The following is an 18,413-nucleotide window of genomic DNA, read 5'->3' as shown; positions in this document are numbered from 1 at the left end:
AAAATTGTACTAAAAAATATACAACCGACAGTTTCTTCTTCCACAATATAGAATTTATGAAAAACCTTTATAATTTCATATTGCCATAAATCTACAACCAATGTAACAAATATATCTAGAAACTTATAAAGCAATACAAGACATAAATCGTATGATGATAAACTTCAAAAAAAAATCCAAGACAGAATCGATGTGATCAATTAAAGAAGAAGAAGAAGAATAAATTGTATGAATTTTCAAAGAATCATGCAACTTAAGAAGAAATGATTCAATAGGACGAAATCTGAAAGAATGGAAGAATGGACGAGATCTGAAACTTAAGCCGAAAAATGGACAAAATCGCAACTTCAAATCATCAAATTCTTCAAATAATCACAATGCCAGAAAAGGGAAGAAATAGAAAAGAAAATCGATAAAGGCATAAAACGCGAGAGATTAAAGAAAATTTTGGAAATCGATAAAGGAAATAGAATCCAATAAGGGTAATTTTGGAATAATATAAAATTTTAAATAAAAAAATACCTTATGCAAAACTAATGTGATTTTAGGGACTCAACAATTTGCCATATTTGAAAATGTTGGTGACATGCTTGTTAAACACTAAACTTAATATACTACACAATACATTTTTTTTTATAGGACAATAACTAAATTTGAATATTTTAAATGATTATTTTATTTACAAGAATACTTATCGATATTGATATTTTATCGATATTTATCCGTATACATTGATATAACATCGACATTCTAATATTTGTTTGAAATTAAATTGTTAATTTTTTAATCATGTAATATAACAAAATTTATATTTATATTTTTCAGGGTAAAGTGTTGTCACTGTCCATATTGTTCTTGGCTTTTAATATAAAGTTGGTCCCCATTATTTGTGATGCATTCTTTAATTGAATTCTGGTGATTATTTTTGTATGGTTAACTTTTTGTAACTCTTCATTTGCACACGTATACTTTTAAATTTCAAACACTTAATTGAGATGTCAACTTAAAACAGCATTAGGAATGTGATCAAAAGTCCCATATTGAGTATATAAGGGGATGATCACCATCATAGAGATATCTAGAGCCATGTTGGTAGAATCCTCGATGTCATCCAAATAAGTGGATAGCCTTAGAGGCAACAATATATGCTCGAAGAGGATCATGGATATATAATTTAAGACAATAAAAAAACAAAACATTTGTTCATAAATTATAAAAGAATGAACAAACCCACTTGTTTAGGTCCAATGGACAATTGCAATGACAATACACGTGTGGTGAAAGTACAAACACAATTTGAAATTTTATTTGGAATGCCTCGATATTTATACTCTCTAGACAATTCTAAATTTATCCATGTGGGACAAAGCTTTTCCACTCCTCCAAACTTTTTTCATGGGCCTAAGTCCAAAAATTATTTCCAACATAATTATAAGATGAAATTCTTTGATAAGTGTATCAACTATAATAATAAGTATCGCTAAATTAAATTATTTAATATCGACTTATAAAATTGATGCCCAAACACCTTCCTCATAAAATTGGTAAAATCTCCCTCCACCTCCTATTTGAATCTATTTTCAATCTTGTCAAAGTCACTTATTAACATTTATTCTAGTGTCAGTGAGATTGCATCAAAATGCACCATGAACATAAAATTGGAAATATTGAAATGATATGAAAACATTAATAAATAATTTAATTAAAACCCCCCATAAAAAGCCACCTTCAAATTAATGATTTTTTTAATTTCAAAAAAGCCATCCCAAAAAGAAAAAAGTGGTGAAAAAGACAAACTCAAATTAAAAATAAAATAAAATAATGGCTTTTGTTGAGTAGGGACCACTTTTATTGTTTCCCCCAATTCTTAAAATGTAATAATATTTCGCATAACCAAATGCTTACAACAAATTTTCCCCATACACAACAGCATGATAAGAACTACATAGTAAAGACAAATTATGTCCACGTGTCTCATTATTATTGGCTGAAAAACCTGGTCCTACTTTCTAGTCTCACCAATTATAATTTGCACCTACTTCCACCTCTATTTTGTTTGGAGCTGGGCCAATGGGAATGAGTCAGCAAAGAAACCCTGGTCAAAAGGGAATTGTGGGTCCTACCTTTCCCACGTGGCACTTCATTTACAAATGGAAATTGTTTCATTTAAAAAAGAAAAAATGCCGACAATAATTCATGACGATATCGACGACTAAATGTTAAATTAGGTCGGTTAAAAAAATAGTAAATACATGGGGATATTTAGAAGAGTAGTTACATTGTGTCGTAATATTAGAATTAATAATGAAGTATATAATAATATTTTAAAAAGTTATAAATATATAAAATAAAACTATCAACTTTTATTAACAATAAACTATATCACTAATACTCTTATTAATGTTATGATCTATCATTTATAATTGAGAGCCGAATCTAAATTTTTTTATATTTATAAATTTTTTTGTATTGTATTATATTTGCAAATACTTTGGATCTGATGTTACATTTGCAACTATTTCTATTTAAAAATTATTTAAAAAATGTGATTTTTTTTCCATTTTTATTTGTTGCGTTTTTTTAAAGACAACACACGAATTGCATCTTATAAAAGACGTATATTAATTAATTTATTTTTTCATCATTGTACGTCCTTGCACATCACTCAACGAAAAAATAAATTGCATCGAGTTTCATGTTTCTCAATGTAGTCTTTAAATTTTGTATCTTCTTTAGGGAATTGTGGTCATTTCTTCACGTTTTCTCTATATCACAACAAAATTGTTATCAAACGAGTTGAAAGGAATAACATTTTTCATCTTCTTTTAAATACAATTACTATATTGGCATTATTACTCTTTCGAGCTTCATAAATCACATCCCTGATTTCCCAAATATTACTTTACATCTTTTGAGCAAGCATAATAAATTCACCTATTAAATTTATAAGCCCTACTTGGAAAGTCAATACTATGCTCGACAAAATAAACAACGAAACACCAAAATAAAGTCCCCATAAGGACGTGATAATTTTTTTTTAAATTTTATTTATTTTAAAATTATGAGGTTTATGGAAGGAAAAAACTAGGTTTATGTGGTATGCATTTTATATAGTCACACGTGCCTAAACTAATAAATAAATACAAAGAAAAAAGAAAAAAAATTACAGGTTTGTAAATATATAATTGGTAAAATTCAACTAGTATAAAAAAATACAATTGAATGAACTCAACAAAATAAAAATAAGGATGGTTTTCAAATAAAGGAAAATGAGTCAACTTATTTATAAATATAACAAAATTTCATTATTTATTGTGATAAACTATAATAGACATCTACCAATACTAGTGATGGATGTTTATCTAGAGATGTCCAATTTTTCCATAGGGATGGGGCCTCGTCCCGAATGGGGTGAGGATTCCCCGATTAAGCGGGGAATGGGGGAGGGAGTGGGGGAGAAAAATTCTCCGTGAGCTAAACGAGGATGGGGACGGGAAATGCATTCCCTGTCCCCGTCCCGATTAGCTTTTACATATTTATTTAATATAGTTATTTAATGTTATGTTATTATTATTACTATATAAATATTACCTTTAAATTTCAGATTTGAATATTTATTGGGAAAGATAATGAATATGTTTAAATTGAATGTTTAAATTTAGATTATATATGTGTGAATAATTTGATTTTTATTTATTTATTTCTAAAAAAAAGTAACAGGGAAAAATTCCCCGTAGGGAACTCGATCCCCGCGAATTCCCTGCAGGGAATCCACGAAATGGGAAACGAGGATGGGATGTGGAATGACATCCCTTGCCCCGCCCCACCCCGTGGACATCTCTATGTCTATCGCGGTCTATCACTAATAAACAGTGAAATTTTACTATACTTTAAAATATTTTCAACAGTTTAACCATTTAAAATAATTACTCTATAAATAAACACAACACCCCATTTTTGTTAGAGAGCCTTTTTAAATATATAAAAAAAATATTTACCTTTTATAGCAAAATAACTTTTGTGTAGATATTTTTGGATTTTTTCTATTTATAAGAATTTTCTTTTCGTTAATCTTTTTTTTTTTTTTTGTATTTTTTTATATTCTTTTGAAACAAGTCATATAACAAATTTATAGTTTTGAAATAAATGAATGTATATGCTAATTAATATAGGTTGGTGATATTATTTAAATCACAAATAATTAAATTCACGGTCTTAAAGAAAATAAATATCTCTTAACTAGCCATTTATATTTGTAAGAGCCTAGCATGAAGCCGCCGTCAATGTACTTCAATCCCACCATACCTTTGTTATGTTAAAAATTATGACAAACATATAAATTTTAATTGTATCTAATTAAAACTCTAATCCTACCATTTAAATCATAAACTATGATTATTGAATAAATTTAAACATTTTATTTGTAAGTTTAAATTCCCTTAAACAAATTTGTTCTTCTCCAAAATAATGGTAAAAATGATTATCAAACATTTCTTTCCAAACAAGTAGATAACTAGGAATACAAGCACATGAAAAACCGATGCGAATTATTTGATTATTATATTTCTTAATTTACATCAATCCTCATATTTGAAGATTTGGATTGATTGAGCTCCAAAGTTTAAACGTAAAATTTGATTGGTAAATAAGTATTACATTACATAATTACAATATAAAATAGAACATGTACAATTGAGTGAAATGCTAAGAGCATGTTTGGTTGTGTAATTCGGATTACGTTTTATGTTTTCAAATTCACTAAATTCAATAAATATGCATTTGATAGACAATATGAATTATGTTTCTAAAAATTATTTTCAAATGTTGTGATAAAAGAATGTAATTTCTAAAAATGATATTGTGATGTTTTGAGTATATCCGTATTTAAATTTTAAAATTTTAAAATGTCGAATTACATTATATCTATAAAAACTTATAGAAACATGATATTTCAAATCATAAACTCAAATATTTTTTTAAAAAATTAAATATATGGATCATATAATGTATTTATAAATTATATAATATTACAAAATAATAATTATATATTTTTTTAACACAAGATGTGTTCATTAATTAATTAATAACAGTTGACAATCAACCCAATATTTAATAAATAATCATAACTAATTTTATTATTCAGAAATACCGTTTTAAACACACTTAAAATAATGATTTAAATTTAAGATAAAAATTAGGTAATTATTTTAAATAACAAAAACGTTAGAAATATTTTTTAGTATAGTAAAATATAAATGTCTATCAGTGATAGATAGTGATAGACTACTACATCTATTACTGTTTATCATTGATAGATATTGATAGATATTTACCGTTGTATATTATTAATAGATAATAATATTTTACTATATTTATAAATAAGTTAGTTTATTTTATTATATCTGAAAATAATTCTTAAAAATTTTTAAAACTGTTTGAATTGATTAGAGAAACAAATATTTTTTTAGAAAAGTCTTTTTTATTTAAATTATTTTTATAAAAACTGTTTAAAATATATTCCGAAAGTATTTTATATATTTTTTTCTAAACAACAGAGTTGTTTTTTAAATTAAATGTTTGAAAAGTTACAAAATACACACTAAATGTGCAACAAAAACACACATCTGAAAAACATCAAACGAACTCTGTTTTCAGTTTTCACTAAAATCTATTATTTTCAAATTTCTAAAAATTCCTTCCGCTGAGAAACGAGATGAAGAAATTGGAACACCCTCCATTTTCGACGTTGGCGGGTAAATACACCATTTCACCCAGGAAAATCTACAGCATTTTCCCGCGTAGGCTCGTATTTGCTGTCTGCTGAGCTGACACTGGACCTCCTCAAAAGAAGGAATCTAAATTTAGGGGTTTTTGTTTTTATTTTAATTTGGTTTTCCCCATGAATTCTTTTTCCTGTTTTTCTTTAATCGGTAGAATGCTCAAGCAAAGTGGGGTTCTTGCTTGGGTCACTCACATGCACTCCCAGCTTCAGTAAAGAGGGTTTAACTGTGAGTGTAAAGACAAACCCCATTTTCTTTGTTTTGAGCAATCCTTTACGCCTTCCATTAAAGAGAAATCTCAAGTTTTCCACTCTCTAATCAGCTTAGTCACTTCTCTTAGGGTTTTTGGGTGGCTAAATCTTTTGGTCCCATCTTCTTTAATGCCCTCTACTTCTTTATCTGTAGACCCATTTCTCCATTTCTCTTATTTTATTCTTCTTGGGTTTGCTTTGCTCACTGCACTGTGTCTCAAGGCAGTGAGAAAAGGTATGGAGTAGTTTTATGCTCTTTGAAATCCCAAGTTTTTGTTTTTTCTTGAGGGGATTGGTTAAGGGTGTGGCTGCATTGCTCTGAAAAAAGGGGTTTTGTGAGGAAATGCTGTACTGTGCTCATATCTCTGAAGATACAAGGCTGGTGTTGTTTATTTTGCTTGTTTAGGCATATTGGTTTATTTGCTGTTGAAGATTAGAATGTGTGTGGTGGTTTTGGTTGGAATGCCCTCGAGATTCTGCATTTCTGTATTTGGGTTCTGTGCTTGCTGTTGAGTTTTGTTGCTGTATGTTCTTTGCTTTATTTTGTAAAGTTGTGGGCTTGAGCTTGCTACTTGTAAGAATCTAAAAATTGGGGGTTGTCTTGGATTTGTTGTTTTCCTGAAAAGTGATTTTTGGGGTAAATCTGTTGGTTCTTTTGCTTTCTGAGTAGCATTGAAATGAGGGCCTTAAGGATTTTGGTGGTGTCCCTCTTGCTTGTTTCTGCCATGGCTCAGCTCCCTTCACAAGATATCTTGGCTCTGCTTGAGTTCAAGAAGGGTATCAAGCATGATCCAACAGGGTTTGTTGTTAGCTCATGGAATGAGGAGTCCATTGATTTTGATGGCTGTCCTTCTTCTTGGAATGGGATTGTCTGCAACAGTGGAAGTGTTGCCGGAGTGGTGTTGGATAATTTGGGACTTTCTGCTGATGTAGATTTGAATGTGTTTTCAAACCTCACGAAACTTGCAAAGCTTTCCTTGTCGAACAACTCGATAACAGGGAAGATGCCAGACAATATAGCTGAGTTTCAAAGTCTAGAGTTTCTTGATATTTCGAATAACCTTTTTTCTTCATCCTTACCAGAGGGGATTGGTAAGTTAACTAGCTTGCAGAACCTATCATTGGCTGGCAACAACTTCTCGGGTAATATTGATCCAATTGCTGATCTTCAATCAATCCTATCACTGGATTTGAGTCGTAACTCGTTTTCTGGCTCTCTGCCTACAGCATTGACTAAACTGACAAACTTGGTATATCTAGATCTATCTTTCAATAGTTTTACTAAGAGGATTCCAAAGGGTTTTGAGCTCCTTTCAGAGCTTGAGGTGCTTGACTTGCATGGTAATATGCTTGATGGCACACTAGATGTCCAGTTTTTCACTTTGTCTGGTGCCACTCATGTTGACTTCAGTAACAACATGCTAACGAGCTCTGACAAGGAGCATGGGAAGTTTTTGCCTCGACTTTCTGATTCCATCAAGCATTTAAACCTAAGTCACAACCAGCTTACTGGATCATTGGTTAATGGAGGCGAGGTATCACTGTTTGAAAACTTGAAAACGTTGGATTTAAGTTACAATCAGCTTTCAGGAGAGCTACCTGGTTTTAGTTTTGTGTATGATCTCCAAATCTTGAAACTGAGCAACAATAGATTTTCTGGAGATATTCCTAATAACCTATTAAAAGGAGATGCTTCAGTTTTAACTGAACTGGATTTGAGCGCCAACAATCTTTCAGGTACCTAACTTGCTTCTTACATTAGTTAATATTATAGCTAATTTCTTATATTCTTTAACGTAGCTTTTCGTGGTTCTACTTTAATTATGTGCTAACAGATTGGTTTATCATTCAGGGTCAGTAAGTATGATCACATCAACCACCTTACGCGTCCTCAATTTGTCGTCCAATCAGCTTACTGGTGAACTTCCATTGCTGACTGGAAGTTGTGTTGTGCTTGATCTCTCAAACAACAAATTTGAGGGAAATTTAACGAGGATCATAAAGTGGGGGAACCTTGAATTCCTTGATCTCAGTCAGAATCTTTTGACAGGGCCAATACCTGACGTAACTCCACAGTTCTTGCGGTTAAATTTTCTAAACTTGTCCCATAATACTCTGAGTAGTTCACTCCCGAGTGCTATTACCAAGTATCCGAAGCTTCAAGTCCTTGATCTGAGCTTTAACCAGTTTAATGGACCTTTGTTGGCTGATTTGCTCACAATCTCCACTTTGGAAGAGCTCTATCTGGAAAGTAATTTACTCAGCGGCGCTGTTAAGTTCTTGCTTCCTTCCCCAGGTCAAGCTAACCTTGAGGTTCTCGATCTTTCTCATAATCAGCTCAATGGCTATTTTCCTGATGAATTTATATCTTTAACTGGCCTTACAATGCTGAATATTGCTGGAAACAATTTTTCTGGATCCTTGCCTACGTCTATGTCCGATCTGAGTGCATTGATCTCATTAGATATATCACAAAATCATTTCACAGGTCCCCTTCCAAGCAACTTGTCAAGTGATATTCAGAACTTCAATGTTTCATCTAATGATCTTTCGGGAACTGTCCCTGAAAATCTGAGAAAATTTCCACGTTCTTCATTCTATCCTGGAAATTCTAGACTGATTCTTCCAAATAGTCCTGGATCAAGCAATAATCCAGATGGTAAATCAGGGAGAAAGAAAATGAACACAATTGTAAAAGTAATAATAATTGTCTCATGTGTGATTGCATTGGTTATTATTATCCTCCTTGCTATTTTCTTTCATTACATCTGCATATCAAGGAAAAATCCTCCTGAGCTTGCCAGTACTAAGGACACTCATAGACGTAGTTCTCTAAGCTCCTCCGGCATTGGTGGAACTGGAGCCGGTAGCAATCTGGTTGTTTCAGCTGAGGACCTTGTGACTTCAAGGAAAGGGTCATCATCTGAGATAATCAGCCCCGATGAGAAACTAGCAGCAGGAACTGGTTTCTCCCCAGCGAAGAACAGTCATTTCTCTTGGTCACCTGAATCAGGCGATTCATTTACTGCTGAAAACCTTGCAAGACTGGATGTGAGATCACCTGATCGTTTGGTTGGTGAACTTCATTTTCTTGACGATTCAATCTCATTGACACCAGAGGAACTATCAAGAGCTCCAGCTGAAGTGTTAGGGAGAAGCAGCCATGGAACTTCTTACAGGGCAACACTAGAGAGTGGGATGTTCTTGACGGTTAAGTGGTTGAGAGAAGGTGTAGCGAAGCAGAGAAAGGAATTTGCTAAGGAGGCTAAAAAGTTTGCAAATATCAGGCATCCGAACGTCGTTGGCTTAAGAGGGTATTATTGGGGGCCTACACAGCATGAGAAGCTCATTCTTTCGGACTATATCTCACCTGGAAGCCTTGCAGTCTTTCTATATGGTAACTCTTGGCTTAATTCATTTTTCCATTCTGCTTTAACCATATATTTATTGCCAAGTGAAAATGGAAAATTACTCTCTATTGAATTGAACTAGTAAAGCTTGTGAATCTCTGTCATTGCTATTGCTATAGGATGGAAAAGTTGAAATAGACCAATATATTTTCCTATTTATCTGTCACATCAAAAGAACTAATTGGTAGTTAGGAAGCATGCTTTCTTTGTGTTGAGCAAGGTAACAAGATTGAAACAAGATACTTGATTTGGGGTGTTCAAAACTTTTCTTTATACTGCTGTGCTGATTCAAACATAATCGATGAAAGATTGCTTGTTTCATTTTCCATGGGATCTTTCAGTTCTGATCTTCAGATGATTTTTTCTTGCAATTTTGAATGGTTTCCTGCCAAACTTTATTTCAGATCGCCCGGGAAGAAAAGGTCCTTTGACATGGGCTCAAAGGCTCAAGATAGCCGTTGATATAGCACGTGGCCTGAACTATCTCCATTTCGATCGAGCTGTTCCACACGGGAATCTTAAAGCAACAAATGTACTACTAGATGGAGCAGACCTGAATGCTCGAGTAGCTGATTATTGCCTTCATCGCCTCATGACTCATGCTGGCACCATTGAACAAATTCTCGACGCTGGGGTCTTAGGCTACCGCGCCCCAGAGTTGGCAGCTTCCAAGAAGCCACAGCCCTCCTTCAAGTCTGATGTCTATGCATTTGGAGTGATACTTTTGGAACTTCTAACTGGAAGATGTGCCGGTGATGTGATCTCTGGTGAAGAGGGAGGAGTTGATCTAACAGATTGGGTGCGTTTACGGGTGGCCGAAGGGCGGGGCTCTGACTGTTTCGATACCTTATTATTACCCGAAATGAGCAATGCAGCAGCAGAGAAGGGTATGAAGGAGGTGCTCGGTATAGCTTTACGATGTATTCGAACGGTATCCGAAAGACCAGGTATCAAGACTATATATGAAGATCTTTCCTCCATATAGATAGAGTGGAGTTTCTTTTGTTTGATATATTTTTTTTTTCTTCTTTAATTGGGAATTTAATGTCTCATTAGCTTCTCATTTCTGAATTAGATTAGGCTCTCTTTTTTGAGGTAGATGAAGGAAGAGCTTCTTCCATTCCCTCAGTTTCATTGACCTTGTTAGTGTAATCAGTTGTACTGAAAGTTGTAAAAAAAGAACATGCTTTGATGGATACAAGAAATTCCCACCTTTTGTCCCATCCCACCGGGCTACTTTTGATCTTTTTGACCTTGTGAACTTCAAGCCAAGGGCATTCTTTGTCTCTTTTTGTTTGGTCTTTTATCATTTTTGTTTTGTTGGTTTGTTTGCTTTGTTTTGTTTTGTTTTTTACAAATGGGCTTCAGATGCTTGATCCACTGGGGTTTTTGAATCATTCCAGTTCAACTCATGTAATGGGCTTGAATGAACCAAAATCCACTAATTTAACTCCACAAAACTAGCCACTAACTCTAAATATAGATATTTAACAAAACTAGCCACTTAACTCTAAATATGGATATCTAACTACTTTGCTAGAAACTAGAACTTTAGACTAATTCAAACAACTAAAAATAATTTTTCAGCTTGTTCTTAAGAACTAGAAAACGACTAACACAAAAAGACTTAGTAAAAATATTTGTTATTTGATTCTCTGAGTTGCAATGAGCCAGTTAAACTTCTCTTTCCATTTGCATCTCTTAAAACACAATGTTTTATCTTAAAGTGCTTGGTTCTTTCATGAAAAACTAGATTTAAAGAAATAGTTAATGTAGATTGATTCTACATTGCATTCACACTCTCTTCTTGCTTTAAACATCAGACATGCATCAATTTCTTCAATCAAATAAGTTTACCGTTGTAATTGTTGCAATGACCTCAACTTTTGTAGTTGATTGAGCCACTGTATCTTGTTTTCTTAAACATCATGAGAAACACTTATAGTCAAGTGAAACAATATCCAAAGATGCTTTTCATATCATCAAGTGACTCAACCCATTCATTATCTAAGTAACCCCATAACTCAAAAATCTCAACTTTGCTAAATTTTATCCCAAAAGACAATGTGCCTTTAAGATATCTTAGAACCCTTTTTGTAGCAACCATGTGATTCTTTTTTGGACAATAAATAAATCTAGATAAGACACTTACAATGTACATGATGTTAGACCTAGTGGATGTGAGATACATGAGACATCTAACTAGACTTCTGTACACATTCTCATTTGCACGTTCTGCTCCATCAACCTTTTGCAACTTCTCTTTTTGAATCATTAGAGTGTTTACATTCTTATACTCTCCATATTGAACCTCTTCAATATCTCTCTCACGTACTTCTTTTGATAAAGAAATATTTCATTTTGTCCTTGTTGAATCTCCATATCCAGGAACTAAGGCATCAGACCTAAATCAATTACCTCAAATGCCTTCATCATTTCTTATTTGAACACTCCTATTTGAGCACCATCATTTCTTATCATCAATAAATCAAAATATCAATACTTAATTTCTTCACATAGAGTGTGGATTCACTAAAACTCTTTACAAAATCCAAGTTCATCAAGTATTCATTCATCTTGCCATACCATACCTTGAGAGCTTGCTTCAACCCATTAAGAGAACCTTCTCCAACAAATAAATCTTTTGCTTTTGTCTTGGTGTGATGAACCCATCTGGTTGCTTAACATAGATCTTTCTTCTAACACTCTATTTAGGAATGTTGACTTCACATTGATACACCTTCCATCTATATTAAACTGACACAATCAATAGTAATCTGATTGTGTCCATCTTTGTAACAAGTACAAAAGTCTTAGAGAAATTAACTCTCTATACTCGTGCATGCCCTTTCACCACTAATCTAGCCTTGAGCTCTTCATAGAGTCATCAGGCTTCAATTTGGTCTTAAAAACCAATTTGATTCCAATCACTTTTCTGTTTGTAGGCCTTTCCACTAGCTCCCATGTCTTGATCTTCTTTATCATTCTTAGCTCCTCCTTCATTGCCTCCATCCACTTCTGATCTCGTTTAGCTTCTTCATACCATGCAGACTCCAACATAGTTATACTACTTCTCACATACACCTCATTAACAGTCTAATCCCTCGAATTGGTGCATCATCAACCAATTCATCAGGATCTAGAGAGACTTCTTGTTGCTTCACCTACACTTCTTCTATCTCGTCCCACTCCTTGTGTTTTTAACTAATTAAAATGCATTATAAAATATTCAAATATAAATTTTTAATATTTTTTATAACATGCAAAGTGGGAAAACTAAACCTACAACCTAGAGGTGGATAACTTTTTGACAATTAATTTAGGCTTATTTTGCAAAATAACCAACAGCAAACATAAAGCAAAAATTGTTCAATTATATATCACACTAATGACTCTAATTTATGGTCATCTACCAATTGTTCAATGATTCGGCCCCCCATAATTCGAAGAGCTCTTGGAAGACCACATAGGCTAAGAAGAAGAAGGGAGATCGGATGTATATTTGAATTTTGAATTTTTAATATCTGAATATTTTGTTAAAATTTCAATAAGATTAATTTTATACATTCTTCTAATATAATATTCTTTAGTTTGTTAAATATATTTATAGATTAATATATATGCTTTAGTCTCTAATATATTAATATATATTTTTTTAAATTAGTCTATATGATTTTAATATTTTAAATTTAGTCATTTACATTTTAACTATTTTTCTATCTTGGCTAATTTATTTGGACTACTAACCCTACAATTTTTTGTTTATCAAAGAATTTGCATAATTTTAATATCTTAGAGATGAAGATTGAATATATTTTTTATAATTGTTAAGATATAAAATCAACCTTTAACAACAATTATGAAAGAGTTTAAGTTAGTTCGGTTCAAGAGTAAACTCACATGACCTTCTACCATAGATTTTAGAGGTTTTATCCACATCCCTCAATTATTATACTAAAAGAATAATTATGAAAGAAAAGGGAAAGTTGGAATGGAATTAAAATTCACAATGTCATGTAGCAATAACATTCTATTGAGTGAGAGCATGAACATTAAAAAAAAAAAAAAAGAATGAAGGGAAAAAAGGAATGATAAACTATTATTAATATTAATTAAGAAGAGACCACAATTAAAAATAAAAAAGTTCAACATGTACTCATTTTCGAGATTTAAATTCCCATACCCTCACATGTTGTACTAAAAATTAAAAAAAAAAATTATACATTTATATTTTTGTTGTATTTATTATCATTATCTAGAGTCTAATGTTTTACTTTTGAATTTTATTGTACTCTAGAAAGAAAATGTTTAAAGAAAAACATAAATATTATTAAATCACATAAATTTAATTAAAAAAAATCAGATAAATGTTGCAACTTTTTGTCTCCTTTTTTACAAATAAACGTTCTTCAACTTTTATTAATGTATTTTATATTAAATTTAAATTTGTGTTGGACTTTCCTTATGGTATTTTCTTATATTCTTAAAGCTTTTGCCTTTTCTTCTTTTCATAGCTAAATTTAATAGTAGTGGTTTATTTCTAAAATTTCTTAACACTAGCTTACATCATAGTGTGGGAGAGGGTTTTTTTTTTTTTTTTTTTTTTTTTTTTTTTTAATAAAAAAATAAAAGAAAAATAATTATTAACAATTTTAAATTTGAGAGTACATTCAAAGATTATGTTTGCTTATCTATTTTTATTTTATTATAAGCATTTGCATCTGTAGAATTATAATCTAATTAATGATGGTATATTTAAAAAATTTTTCCTTAAAACTATTTAGAATGATATTATAAGATATATATTTTATTCCGCTAGAGTTACATTTACACAGAATGAGAGTTTAAATTAGATATAAAGTACAAATATATATATATATATATATATATATATATATATATATATATATTTAACTAAAAGCCAAATTATATAACCCAAATTATTTTGTTAACATTTTCTCAATAAAATTCAATTTTGTCATCCTTTTAACTAGGGGGTTCATAGTTTGGTTCGGTTAAGTTTGAGAATTTTTTTTACCAACCCTTCGGGTTAGCTACCAAATGACTCAAATAGGGTCTTCAATCCAATCCAACCAAACCTAGCCCATAAAATTCGGTTTGAATTGGGCTGGGTTGTCAGATTATTTATTTATTTTTCTTTCTTTTGTTATTGTATTTTTTATTAACTTAAAAATATTTAAATTTGTATATAACACATATTAATAATTAAAGCTTCATAAAACTCAACTACTAAATATCAAAATCTAAGATATGTATTACAAACTTCATACAAACATCATAAAAAATATATATGGATTATAATACATATATTAGAAATTTGGATCGGGTTGGGTCAACCCGAATTTTTAAAAGTGTAATCCGGACGTAACCCAACCCCAGAAAAACATAAAAAAGTTCAATCTATCCCAATCCAAAATTAAAACTAACTCAACCCACCTCTTACAATTTGGATTGAATAGTGCGGGTTATTCGGGTTATCAAGTCATTTGAACACTTCTACTTTTAACTCATAAAATTTGAACTATAAAAAAAAAACTAAAAGTAATCCACATGTTAATATAAAATAAACACACAAAGTAGTGGGAAAATTGTCAGAAATAACACTTTTAAGTTTTTACCTTATAAAATTAGCACATTTTTTGAAAACTCGTTCAAAGAGTTTTTCTTGGTGGATCTCGAGCGAGATCTGACACCGAGATTTAGATTTTTTATTTTTTTTCTAAACTTATCGATTTAGAATCTTCAAAAGGAGAAGGTTTTGATTGGATGGACAAAATGAAGCTAAGATCTCATATTTGTAGCATTCCTAGACGGTATATATTGCATTCCTACCTAATGTCGACGATTATGTATATAAATTGTGTTCGAGAATCTTCTTAAAGAAAAGATTTGATTGGATGAAGGCAAAAGTCCCTTCTTTTGGTAATTCATAAATGAACCTTGTTATTTATATGTGTCTAAAGGGAGAAGGAGAAGAGACTTATTTATTTTTTTATTTTTTTATTTTTTAATAAACATTTATCATAATATTTACTTTAATCAACGGCTATAATTTGTACACCATCCTTTGGTTTCTAAAACCCTTTTTAAAACAGTAATTTTGTACTTAAGTTCTACATGAATTGGGTTGAATTAGGTTGAGGATATTTTTCGAACTAACCCAAAATTTTGGGTTGGTTTGATTGGTAACATAAATGATCCAAATAAAGTTTCCAATCCAATCAACCCAAGCCAACCCAAGAACAAAATTAACCCAATTCTTACATTTTGAGTTGAGTAGTCCGGATTATTCGGATTGTCGGGTTATTCGAATATCCCTACTTCTTTCTTGTTAACGTATTTTCAATTTAAATTTATATACTTAATTTAATATTAACTTATGATAATGGGGTGTAGTATAAACCAAAGGTCCGAAACCCTTTTTAAAACATTAATTGTACTTTAATAAAAAAAATTTCCTTGCTAACGTTTTTTCATTTTAAATTTAAATACTTAATTTAGCATGAATCTAGGATAGTGGGGTGTGGTGTTTAGGATTAATTGCATGAATTAAGATTAATTGATTGAAAATAAGGTTAACGGCATAATTTGAAATTAAGTAAAATTTAAAAGGGGTAATTTTGTCATTTTTTTAAAAAAAATGCTGACTTTTTAATATAATATCGATAGCTCCATATGTGATTTTGAGTTAGTTTTAAAAATAATGTTATGTTAATAAATAATGACAAAAATAGGATTGAGGGAAAAATAATGATAAAAAATAAGATTAAGAGATGTATCCGGTCCATGATTTCGCCACATTGGAAATCGTGAATGGATCCACGAGTTTCATGTTAATCTCTTAAGTCTTATTTGTTAAAATAACTTTATTTTAAGAAAAAAAAAAGTTTTAAAAAAAGGATTAATACAATTAATACCATTATTAAACAAATATGTTATATTATATATGCCCACAAAAAATCGTGTATAGAAGGAAGGATGAGAATTAATATTGTCAAACACGTGTTATTACATCTCATTAATACTCAAAACTATGAACGTGATTTTTTTTCTCTCTCTTTTTCCTCTCTCAACCCATAAGAAACTCACTCAACTTTTCCATTCTCTCTCTTTCTCTCCTCTCTCACATAACAAACTAGATTCTTTCTCTTCTTTCATTTTTCTTCTCAATCTCCATTGTTTTGTTTTCTTCTTTCTTTCTCTCTTATTCTTCTTTTCATGTTTTTTTTTTGTCAATTTTCTTTTGGTAGTTTCATTATCTTTTGTTTTCTTCTCTATTTTCCTTTCTTTACTTTTTTCTCCCTTATTTTGCCGAAAATACTGAATCGGCTTTTATCCAAAATTAATCCTGTTAGACTGATGATCATCTTTAAAAGCGATGGTGAAACAAAGATTTTTTTTTTTTCTTTTGGAATTCATGGAGAGGCCCATGATTTCTGACGTAGTAAAGTCTTGAACGTGGCAACCATGTAGAGCTTAAAATCGTGTACTGGGTACACATTTTTCTTTAATCGTGTACCAGCTCCATGGTTATATAATCTTTTTTTTTTATTTATTATTTTTCCTTCAACCCTAATTTTATCATTATTTATTAAAATAACATTATTTTCTTTAAAAAATTATGTGATTTTGTCACTGTATTTATTAGTCATCCACATATTTGTAGAAATGACGGTGTAAACTTAACCCGACTCTTATTACAACTACTCTTTTTCAGGGGTGTTTGGCTGAAAAAGTTAGCAAATCCCTAACAAAAAACATTAATTTTATGTTTTATGTTAACGTCTTACCATGAGAGTTTTAAGACTCGACAACTCTCTAGATTTTACAACTCTCCAATCTTCATAATTTTTTATATTTCACATCTCCACTCTTTTATCTCAAACACATTCTGCATGAAATAGAGAAAAGGAAAATATTTTTTAAAACTTAGATATAAATACATTTGGATGGAAGTTTGAATTTTAATAGGTTAAAACTATCAGTTTGGTAATTTTTTTTTGACATCTATTTGGTCGTTCGTATACTCAAAGGCAGAGAATCATGATTGAATTTCCCAGTACTTTTGACATCTTTGCATATTTTTACTTTCGTCTTTTATTTCCACAATTATCATTGGTTGCAATTTGACAAAAGTTCTACTAATAGCTTGTGATCTTATACAATTTTGTGTGGATTCACTTTTGAAATACTATTTGAGATTTCATTCTGAAAAATAGCAAAATCGTCCAGAATAAGAATCATGGTAACCCATGTGATAGGCACATGACCACAAATTTCTAAATCCCTACCAAATTATTAATATCTATCAAGACAACTGTCCTCCTAATTTTGCTCGATTATTAGTTATTTGTTTTGATTTGATTTAATCACTTTTCGAAAATATTCAGAACTAATCAATATTTAATTTGTTTATCACCATTTGGGTTTTAATTTATGATACATATTTAATAAACTGTATATTTTATTTAAATTTGATCATTTTTTTGTATTTTTAATTACCTTTTATTTATTATCATCCGATTATATTATTAATAAGTATTCACTCTTGCAATCTTACTGTTTTTGCTATGCCTCTACAACTAGGTTTTTTCATAGGCTTTTGTGATCGATGAACTTATAAATACAATATAATTGTTGAAGCTTATGAAAATGGAATTACGAATACAGTGTAATTGTAAATAAACGAACTCCCTTCCTGATTTTTCTACTAATTATTTATTTGTGTATATGTTTGTTACAAATTCAATTGTATCTAAATATTTTTTTTATTATTTTATACATGTTGTTATCAAACATATAAATGAGGATTAAATTTTAAATGTTTGACACATGTGGGTGTGTATATATATATTTTTCAGTTTATTATTAATATTAGTATTAGTATTCTTATTCTTCTTCTTATTATCTATTAAAAGAAGATAACAAAATATCCTAAATCTCATCTTCTT

General features: G+C 30.7%; 1 protein-coding gene across 1 annotated transcript; it reads left to right on the top strand.

Moving 5' to 3' along the window:
* Nucleotides 1-5,640: 5,640 nt before the first annotated feature.
* Nucleotides 5,641-10,664, top strand: GHR1 (Leucine-rich receptor-like protein kinase family protein). The gene is made up of 3 exons (XM_039038919.2): nt 5,641-7,768; nt 7,884-9,428; nt 9,846-10,664. The coding sequence occupies exons 1-3, from the start codon at nt 6,709-6,711 to the stop codon at nt 10,424-10,426; spliced, it is 3,186 nt and encodes a 1,061-aa protein (XP_038894847.1). The 5' UTR covers nt 5,641-6,708; the 3' UTR covers nt 10,427-10,664.
* Nucleotides 10,665-18,413: the final 7,749 nt, after the last annotated feature.

The sequence above is a fragment of the Benincasa hispida genome, chromosome 8, assembly GCF_027475165.1.
Source record: "Benincasa hispida cultivar pf3 chromosome 8, pf3_genome.v1.1, whole genome shotgun sequence".
In the NCBI taxonomy this organism is placed as follows: domain Eukaryota; kingdom Viridiplantae; phylum Streptophyta; class Magnoliopsida; order Cucurbitales; family Cucurbitaceae; genus Benincasa; species Benincasa hispida.
This window is presented reverse-complemented; position numbering and strand designations above follow the sequence as displayed.

What these genes read in the sequence shown, in the direction of transcription:
- GHR1 (XM_039038919.2), top strand. Translation starts at nt 6,709, where the DNA reads ATGAGGGCCTTAAGGATTTTGGTGGTGTCCCTCTTGCTTGTTTCTGCC. An exon ending in GAGCGCCAACAATCTTTCAG is followed by an intron (nt 7,769 to 7,883) that starts GTACCTAACTTG and finishes TTTATCATTCAG; the next exon opens with GGTCAGTAAGTATGATCACA. An exon ending in CCTTGCAGTCTTTCTATATG is followed by an intron (nt 9,429 to 9,845) that starts GTAACTCTTGGC and finishes ACTTTATTTCAG; the next exon opens with ATCGCCCGGGAAGAAAAGGT.